This window comes from Apodemus sylvaticus, chromosome 5 (genome assembly GCF_947179515.1).
Source record: "Apodemus sylvaticus chromosome 5, mApoSyl1.1, whole genome shotgun sequence".
In the NCBI taxonomy this organism is placed as follows: domain Eukaryota; kingdom Metazoa; phylum Chordata; class Mammalia; order Rodentia; family Muridae; genus Apodemus; species Apodemus sylvaticus.
Window position 1 is genome coordinate 92452324 of NC_067476.1, and position 10622 is coordinate 92462945.

General features: G+C 39.5%; 1 protein-coding gene across 1 annotated transcript; it reads right to left on the bottom strand.

The window, feature by feature from the left end:
• Positions 1-4788: 4788 nt before the first annotated feature.
• Fibin (fin bud initiation factor homolog) lies at positions 4789-6811 on the bottom strand. The gene has a single exon (XM_052181394.1). The coding sequence runs from the start codon at positions 6441-6443 to the stop codon at positions 5790-5792; it is 654 nt and encodes a 217-aa protein (XP_052037354.1). The 5' UTR covers positions 6444-6811; the 3' UTR covers positions 4789-5789.
• Between the last annotated feature and the right edge of the window lie 3811 nt (positions 6812-10622).

Consider the following 10622-nt stretch of genomic DNA (forward strand, 5'->3'; position numbering starts at 1 on the left):
TGAGTCACCATGCTCAAGCATAAACATCTGGAAGCGGAGGGCAAGCTAGTTTTCCAACTGCTCTTTCCTACTATACATCCATTCTTCATAGACAAATTGGGCGGGAATGTGTGTGGTGTAAGCACATGTATGAAAACTTCTCTCATGTATACGGGCATACAGATGTGTTTGACTTCTGAGAATCTTCCTTAAAATGAGGAGTTAAAGACTATTTCATAGGATGTAAGACATATAATGTTAAAAACGAAGTCAAAATATTTTCGTTTTCCCTGAAGAACACGCAGAGTGACTGTTCTTAAATCAAGTTTCTCTTAGTGATCTATCCATTGCAACATCATATGAGAATAGTGTCGTGTTTGCTTGGTATTACTGCAAACGCTTTTCATAGACAGGCTTATCAAATCCTCACACAAACCTAAAGAGTATCCACTCAGTGGTGGAGGAATTAGAGGCTCCAAAAGATTTCTTAATTTGCTTAGATTTCCCAAGTGACATGTTGCCGAGGTACAGTGTGAACTGTATCAGTATTTCCCAGGATTCTGAGGGTGAATGAATCTGTAATACAAGGCTAAGAAAAACTAGGGAGAAGACCGTGGGATGGGGGAGGGGAGAACAAACTGGGGTGGGATCAAGTGGCACCTGTTGCATAGGAAAATTACAATTCAGAGGGAATACAGTCTGTAGCTTCTGCTCTTCTTGATGGATATTGTCATAGACTCTTATGAAAAATGTCAATGGTTGACTCTGGTCAGGGGCAGAACTTACACTTTTGAAATTTGCTTGTTCTTGGTATGAGAGCTGAGCCAAAATCAAAGCAAGAAATGACACACAGACACACATTTCTTTAACTGCTTGCAGGATGAAAATTTTCACAACTAGAAAATGCAAGCTATGCCGAAAGCCCTGGGGTAAGGAGACTTCACCTCATTAATCATAGCAGTCAGCTTCCTCTCCATAAACTGTAGATTGTTGACATACAAAATAGCCTTCATTTTTCAAAGAAATGTTTCAAAAAGGCTGATGGTGAGATATGTATAAGAAATGTGAACTGAAGTCCAGCCAGTGTTTCAGGCCTGAAACACTGAGCCCCAAGCAATGCAACCTTTTAAAGTCTTATTAGGATCCCAGGCCCCACTGGGAGAAGCTAGAGTGTCCTTGCCACAAGTATAGAAGTGTGCTATGGTCACCCTGTGGGTGTGTACATGCAAGTCCTTGAAGAAAGTAAAATTTACTGCAATGCAAGATTCATCTAAGCAAAGAATCACAGAGTGACTCCAGCAAAGGCAAGACATGTACATCTCACCCACTATAAAATCAAACAGACAAAAAAAAAATAAACCCAAAAAACAACAAACAAATCATCATCAACAACAAAAAGATCATTAAAAACAAAAACAATAAAAAACACTTTGATAAAAACTGGGTTAGAATTTTTATCATTTACTTATTTATTTATTCCTTTGCTTATTTAATGTGTTTATATGGTGTATGCATATGTGTGTGTGTGTGTGGTACGTGGGCACATGCATGCATAGATGTGTATGCCTAGGAAGGTCAGAGGTTGAGGTCCTGTGCCGTCCTCAGTTGATCACCACCTTACCTTTTGAGACAAGGCCTTGTCCTTTGACCAGGAGATTCCTATTTCTACTGACTGGTCAGTCAAGGAGCCCCAAGGGACCACATCTGTCATTTCTTCCAGCTCTAGTTCTTCAGTACGGACAGGGTTTCTTCACTCTGGAGTGTAAATGGGGCTGGGATCTGAACTCAGGTCTTTATTCTTATGTCTACCCACTGAGCCACCCCAGGTCAGCTTTGAATTTGTTTTTCAACTAAGGCAACTGGGTAGGCATCGTTTTCTATTCACAGGGTATTTATTATATATCCTAGAATAGAAGGAAAACTAGTGAGTCCTTCTGCCCAATTTCCTGTCTGAGGAAAGAGAAGAAATAATTTGGCAGCCAATATGGAAATGCAACAGTCATAATACCACTTTTTAATATTTTGCCTACATTCCTAGATGGCTCTGAATTCTGGAGAGAGTCACTTTACCCCCTTGTACCTCAGTTTTCCCATCATATAAATTAATAGAAGACATTGTCTGAACATAATCCTGAGAAGATTATTTTCAATATATGTGGGGAACACTTTGGGTAGCATCTGCTCAATAAATCTTTATTTTTGTCTTTATTCTACAAAAAGTTTGGCTGAATGTCAGACCATTTAATGGATTCTTTGAGAGTTGTAAGGCTAACAGAATATAAGATAAAAATCTAGAATCTTGAATGGAGTCCATTGTGGGTATATTTAAGATTTTTAAAATTTAAACAATATTTGTTTCTGTGTATGAGGAGGCATGAGTGACAGTCAGAGTGCAGCTTGTGGAGTTGGCTTTCTCTCCTGTCAACCTGTTGGTTCTGTGGATTGAACTCAGACCATCCATCTTTTATAGAAAACACGTTGACCTTATGATCTATCTCAATGGCCCAAGTCTAAGAAGTTTTGAAAGATTTATGAGGCTAACCATATTGGTTACAAACCAGTGATGATTTGTTTCATATATATATATATATATATATATATATATATATGTATAAGTGTATATATGTATATATGTATATATATGTATAAGTGTATATATGTATATATGTATATATATGTATATATATGTTCATATCTGTCTATCTATCATCCATCTATCATCTATCTATCATCTATCATCTACCTACCTATCTATCTATCTATCTATCTATCTATCTATCTGTCTGTCTATCATCTATCTATCCTATGGACTGTGGGTATCAGTTATAGATAGCTTCTTTGCTAGAGGTTGAACTCAGTGCTCACTTCACCCTTCCAGCAATAGGACCCTGTCTGCCTTGAACTTATGTGGGTCTTCTGAGTGTTCCAAAGTCCTCCCTCTGCACATTGCTTAATTTTGGGCCTCTGTGTTAACTCTCATCTAATGCAACACAAAATCTTTGTGATGTGAGATGACTAAGCCACTGGTCTATGGGTATAGCAGCATACCCCCTTTTCTTGCTCTTTCTTTTGGGTTTGTGGCTCTGCCATTGTGTTGTGCCTCACCAAGTGCCCAGAAGCAGCAGAGCCTGAGGATCATGCAATGATAACTTCTAAGAGCACAATCTAAATGAAACCCTTTCTCTTCTCAATGGCCTTTCTTGTTTTTTTAAATCACAGCAATGTAACACAACTAATTTAACTTTTTAACCATATGTAATTTCTCCCATCATTTGTTGTTACAAAGAAAAGAAATAAATTGCTTCTTAGTGATGGCCCTTACTAGCAATATTGACTTTTCAAACATGTTAGCTAATTATTTTTTTTACTGTGTCTAACAATAGCTGCAACAACTATGTGATTGCTTTCTGTTTTAAATAACACTTCAAATACTGTTTGATTCATAAATGAAGTCCAGAGCTTCTGTAATTTCCAAGAATTACCCACAGCCTAGTTCACTACCTGGCACAGACTAAGTGGTTCACAAACACTGGCAACAAACAAAACAAATGAACAAAAATTCCAACGAAGGATGTGTTTGTACGTGGATTTCTCAGGAAAGAGAGTATATGATTTATCCTTGATTCTCAAACATTTCATTGTCTAAGAAATGAAGTCCAATACTTTCAGCAAATATTTATCACTGTATGAGTAACCAAGTCTGATGGCTAATGACAAAGTGGGGAGGAAGGTCTTGGTGAGCCTGGGTCCCTGCCATAAGGATAGACAGCGCCAAGTGATGTCACCTTCTGGACTCTGTGGAGTCCAAGACTCTTATCACCATCTCTTCCTTACCTTGAAATTCCCATTTTCTGTCTGAGATCATGTCCACACGACTCAGGGGATCACAGGCTGTTTATCTAGCCACTAATGAGATGTTTTGGTTTTGTTGGAATGCAGACTATTAGCACTAAAAAGAAGCTTGCCTGTAGTCTATTTTGGTTTTCAGATCTGTAGCAGATATGTCATTGTGCCTCCTCCTGCCTCCATGGGGACATCTCTAAAGATGAACAGCACTCTTCTGTGCCTATGAGATCCTTCTTAACATAAGTGGTGAGCAGCCATTACCTGTTGATTGAGATTGACATACAGAAGAAAAACAAATTCTCCAGCCTCGGTACATCTCAATATCCTATTACAACTGTCAAAGTAAGAAGATTCCATTTGATTTGTCTGTCTATAAGCTGTAGCTGAGTGCTTTGGGGCAATATTGTCATTTTCAGGCTGGAAGCTATGTGCCTTTATGAGTACCAAATATCCTATTTGTTCTGATTAATTTTTTTGTCCTCATTCTTTGCAGAATAAAGAAGAAAGTCCTTTAAAGTTATCATTTACCTTTTCCCTGAGACAAATGTATACAGCAGATAAATCCTTTCTTTGCACAGAGGATAGAAGAATAGGGTCTCTCATGAACAGAATGTGAACTCTTGCGTACTTTGTGTATGGATGCAAGTGAAAAGAAAGTATATTTAAGGTTCTGATGAGTATTGGACCAGGGAAGAATTGAAATAAAATACATTTCACATTTTAATTCATTTATTTTAAGAGCAGAGAAATAGCTTTCAACACAGAATGAGTGCATAGGAGGTATGCCCCCCCCCTTTTTTGCACATTTCCAATGAAAAATGGGAGAAATTTAAGATTTTTCCATCAGAAGAGTGGAAATCAAATGTATAATTCTGGTACAGGCTAGATCACACTCCCCCTTACTAGGAAGGTGTATGTGAGCGATAGGGTAAGGTACTCAAAAATACAGCACTTCCCCCCCCCCCCCCCCCGTTTTCTTTTTTACATCTCATCTTTATCATATGCGCTGGTAAACTGGCTTCAGTCCTAGCCCCTCTCTCCTTTGCACTAGTCCGTCATTGAGATATGAGAATTATGACTGTAAATTAGAAAATAAGCCAGTATTATATGAAAACATTTATTGGCTGAATAACAGAACTTACATAAGGGGTTTCTAGAATTAGACCCTCCCTCTTGAAATATAACTTTCCGATAAACAAAATGAAGCAATACTATTTGAGCCCTAGGAAAAAAATATGCTGGCAACTTAAATCATAGACACTAGAGGAGTGTTAAGCAATCTGTTTCTTTGATGATGCAGTGAAAGACACAGTAAGACTGCATCACCATCATGAGTGAGCGACTGCCCCAAAGGTTTGCTGTCTGAAATGCTGGATCTTCAACTGATACAAACCCACAGTGGAACCTTGGACATCTTACTGGTGGTGATTTGCATGCAAATTCCCAATAATACTCTTAAAACAAAACAGAAACAGCTAAGAACATGGTAAATAAATAAGAGCGAAAGGAGAACCAAGTAACTTCCTTGGCTGGCAGGCAGTGAGACACACCTGGGACCTCATCTGAAAAAACAGGCGCCTCAGCCTTCAGAGACCAAAGAGAAGGCTGCTGATGCAACGGAGCCACCCACCTCGTCCCCACTAGGTATGTCCAGACAGTCGCCAGGATGAGGAAGTTTAATCAGTCTTTCCACACAAATGCATCCTTTAGATGGGGTCAAAAGAAGAGATTCTGTTAGAGCAATGAAACCCTTTAGGAAACAACCCAGGGATTCGTTTTAAATTGCTTTTTTTTTTTTTTTTTTGCATGCGAAAAATCCTTAATAACAATATAAATAATGCACAACACCAAACTATTATCAGAATAACTCAACTTATTAAATTTTTCTTTCTTTTAAAAAGACGATTTCACACGTGTTCTGAAAGTGCAAATTTGGATAAAATAAAGCAGTTACAATGGAAATATTAGCCTGTCTTCTGTCCCCCACCCTCCAGATAGTCGTTTTTCAGTCGACCTAAGCGGGTCCCATGGCTTCTGATGGTATGTGCCAGAAGCTCATATTTGTCTCTGAGCCCCACAGAGATGGCTAGTGTCTCCTTCAGCAAGGACCTGGTGTGGACCAACATGCCCAGGAAGTCCTCATTGAGTCTGCTTTCCTGCCGGCTATCCTGCTCCTGGCCCTGCTTGAACTTGCTTTCCAGCTCAGTGAGGGACTTGTCGGAGTTGGAGTAGGCATCTCCGATCTGGTGGGACTCCCGCCTCAGGTACTTGCCATAGCTCTCTTCCCCATCCAGGTCGTAGGAAATGCTTTTGCTGATGCCCTCCAGGACGCGCCCAGCATCTTCCACCTGGCGGCCCAGTACCGTGAACTCCTCTCGAAGAGTGAGGCTCAGCAAGCTACTGCCTTGGCCCCCTTCTCCCTGGGAGCAGCGCCGGCGATCACTCACCCTAAAGAGCAGCTGGCATTTCTCAGGGTCATCATTCTCCTCGTAGTCTCCATCAGGCACGAAGTAATGATGCAGAGTCCCATTGGACATTTCTGGGTACAAGGGGCCGTCAAAGTAACCTCGACACAGGTGGCAGAAGAAACCCATCCAGATCAACTTCAGGAACACCATTCTGGATATTCGGGAGAAGCGTTTTAGTCCAGAACAAGGAAAGAGGTCCCCCAGGGAGTCAGCGGCTTCGGATGAAGGCGCCCTCCTCAGGCGCAGCGCGCTTGCCGCTCTCTGATCCAGGTTCCTCCACAGGCTTCATGTGGCTCTGCAAAGAAGCGGTATGCACCACGGTCCTCAGCGTCCCTGGTCCTCTCCCTACTGAGCGGCTGGCTGAGCCTTTGCAGTTTCAGTAGGACAGCAGGATCCACCGAGTGGGGACCAGCTACTCCAGGCGCTGGCTCTGCGGTCACTTTCTGAGTTCCCTCTGGCTCCAGGGAGATGGAGCTAGTAGCTAAGGGAAGCTGTTCTGACACTATTTCAACCCCTGGACTGGGTGGGAATGCAGAGTTGTCTTTCCCCTTGGCTAAAGATATCCTGAGGATTGCAGGACTCTCAAATTACAGCTCATTTCGTCACTTGGAAGCCAGGGAACAAGTTTGGAAAGAAAGCTTTCACCAGTTCCCTTATTAAAGGTACAGGCTATCTTTTTCAAGATTGAAAAAGATGCAATAAGACATAACTTGAACAGGGATTGTAGAGGATGATTATAAACATGCAATCCAACTGCTATTAGCATATTTAGGAAAGAGGTGATTGCTTCGGAGAAATAACATTTCAGACATGTAAATACCAGGTGATATATATATATATACATATACATATATGTATATATATATATATGTGTGTGTGTGTGTGTGTGTTTTGAAAATATATCTTATATATTTTCAATATATATTCAATATACATTATATTTATTTTCAAATATATATGTTTGGATATATATATTACTCATTTTCAAAACATTATTTTTTTAAACACAGAATTTGAAGTATTGGAAATAGTTTTGTTTGGAAATGGTTTAAGGTTTATTAAAAAATCAATACTTTTGAAACAAAATGAATATAGATAACTGATTTTCTATATTCATAGTGCATAGTTACTAATAAAAACACAAATAAAAGTTTCCAGTTTAATTGATAAGAGGACACCTGAGATCTCTATGCAATCTCTTAGATAAAACACAAATAAAAGTTTCCAGTTTAATTGATAAGAGAACACCTGAGATCTCTGTGCAATCTCTTAGATAAAGTCCCAGTGAACCTCACTGAGTCTTTTGTCTAGTATTTTACTGCTGTTATGAAAAGGCTGGAATATTTATCCACAGTTAGAACATTAAGCAAATTGTTACTATCTCATAGTTAGATTGTATTTAGCCATTAAGGTACAAGGATTTAAATTTAAGGTTAAAAAAGAAATCTTACTGTTTTGAAAAAAATATTTGTATTCTAATAGTAACACAATAGTAACATTATATACACAAATAGTAACGTTACCATCTCTGGTTTAAAAAAGCCACCCAAACACCTGTCAAGCTGCCAATTCTCTAGCATCTCCATAAATACAAATGTACTCAGAACACCATTTTCCATGGCCATTTCAAAGTAACGAAGAAGCTCCTACTAGTGTTTAAGTTGTGGGTTCAAACATTACACATTCTCTGTCAATCTCTTTTTAATGCTCATAAAACTTGTCCATCACATCCAATTTCTTCAACTGGTACTTCTTGATTGAACTAACCCATTTCTAAGTCTATACTGTTTCAGCACCACATGGAAACCCTTACGGAGTTTGTCTCTTGGATTCTGGGCATATTTCCCAAACTGTTTTGTACCTTAAAAGCAAGGGCCACCAGATTGCTGCTGTGCCTGCTGGGTTTCTCTAGGCTTCTGGTAAGTGATACCAAGGTTTTGTGGGCTCAAAGCTACCATGCTCACTAAAGGTCCAATGATGGAGTAGCTCAGTGTATGCCCACAGGGGAGCTTACAGCCACCCTGGACACAGTGGCTGCCATGTTGTCTATCAGCCAGGTATTTGGAAACAACAAGGGTGTTTCTGTTGTTCTGAACTCTTGGTAACAAGCCTGCTGTTGCCAGCTGAGCTTCAGTGCTGACCTAGGTGCGCTCTCCTCTGACGGCCCTGATGGGCACGGCGGGTCCGGGCGCTGGCTCTGTGGTCACCTTCTGAGTTCCCTCTGGCTCCAGGGAGTTGGAGCTAGTAGCTAAGGGAAGCTGTTCTGACACTATTTCAACCCCTGGACTGGGTGGGAATGCAGAGTTTTCTTTCCCCTTGGCTCAAGACCCCATAAGACTTGTGATTTCAGCTTTCATGTGGTATCCTAAATGCTGTTCTTTTGTCTAGACATGTGTAACAATAAAAAGAACACTAATATCTACAAACAAACAAACAAAACACCCCATATCCTCTTTTCCCAAAAGACTATTTTAGGTTTTGATTTATGACTTGATTGAGGCCATCAATTTGTTCAAGTATTTATTGAACATTTATTATTTATCAAGTTTTGTTTCTAGTATTGAGAATACAATAAAACTAGAAATAAACCATTGAAAGCGTTCCTAGAGCTTTCAATCTGGGAAGTGCAGGGTGAGTTAAAGTAAAAATAAATAAACATGTTGTATATTGAATAATTTCAGGATCGTGGAGAAGAGAAACAGGGACTAAGTGGAAAGAATATGTAAGCAGGAAGATTCTATTTCCAGAGCTGTTTTCTAGTTCTGCCTTGAAATACAACTGAGCTACTTACACTGAGCATCCACTGTTCTACAAGAAGCTCTCTCTGCACCACAAGCGACAGCTTTCATTCTGATGCATGCAGCCCTGTTGTCAGACTCATCGTCATTCTTACTGTCATGGGCAATCCAGATTCCTGGAAGACAATGAAGAGTCAATGGACTAACTAGTCATGTTTGATGTGAAATCACACATACAGACTTTTTGAAGTTTTCTCTAGACACTCAACATCATGAAAACATCGACCAAAGCAAGGTTTCCTTAGTGCTAGGCCAACTAGAAGACCAAGGCTCATTTTTATTTTGTCCCACCAGAAATATCCACTGAGCTGTGGTGGTCAGAACACATTGCCTCATTCCCTTTCCCTGGGACATTCGCCAATGACAGCTGATGAATTCAAATAGCCATTTTACCAAAAAAAAAAAAAAAAAAGTATTTACTTCCAAATTACTCTGCTTTGTGCAAAATCTACCCTCCTCTTTCTTACTAACCAATTTAATTATGCAAAGTTATATTAAAGACTCACTACCAGTTTCATACTTACACAGGATGTAGTTTTAATTAAACATACATACAAACATATACAATAAAAAATTCAGCCTATGACAGGCTTGCTCTCTAAAAAAATTACAGAATCATGAATAGAAGAGATAAGAATGTTTACTTTCTCCATGTAATAATTTCATCTAAAGATCCAAATACTGTGACTTTACATGTACCAGTGAGTACATATAAATTTCAGTCTAACAAAACTAAAAGGAAATATCATTGATTTATATACATTTTTAGATTAGGATTTCAGATTGACTTGGTCTAAAAGGTAGTTTTCTCTCTCTTGCTTCCACTGCATCACTTTTTATTTGTTGTTGGATAACACCATTCACTTGTGTGTCCAAGATATGCATTCTCTTATAGGATGTGTTGCTTAGGGTTTCTATTGCTGTGAAGAGGCATCATGACCATGGCAACTCATTTGAAAACATTGAGGCTGGTTTATAGTTTTAGACGTTTAGTTCTTTATCATCATGGTGGGGAAATGTGGTGGTATACTGACAGACATAGTGCTGGAGGAGGAGCTGAAAGTTCTACATTTTTATCTGCAGGCACTAGAAGGACACTGCCACACCAGGCGTAGCTTGAGCATATGAGATCTCAAAACTGACTACACAGTGACACACTTCCTCCAACAAGGCCACACCTACTCTAACAGGACCACACATTCTAACAGTGTTACTCCCTATGGGCCAAGCATTCATACACATGAGTCTATGGGGGCATTCCTAGTCCAATCACCACACAGGGCTGTTTTGTAGTTACACATATACTAATTTTTTTTGTATTGAACAGGTAGATTTTCTATTGTTTGATCCAAGCCTCTTATATCAGCATTAGTGCGCACAATTGACCTCATTTGATTTATTCACAAATCAAGATTATGATAGCATACGTCAGTACAAACCTTTTTGTTTAGAAAAATAAGGGCTCTGTGTGTCTAGCTAACACACAGTTAGAGGCATACATACAAGCTACATGGCTGGGTAATTTAGGGTC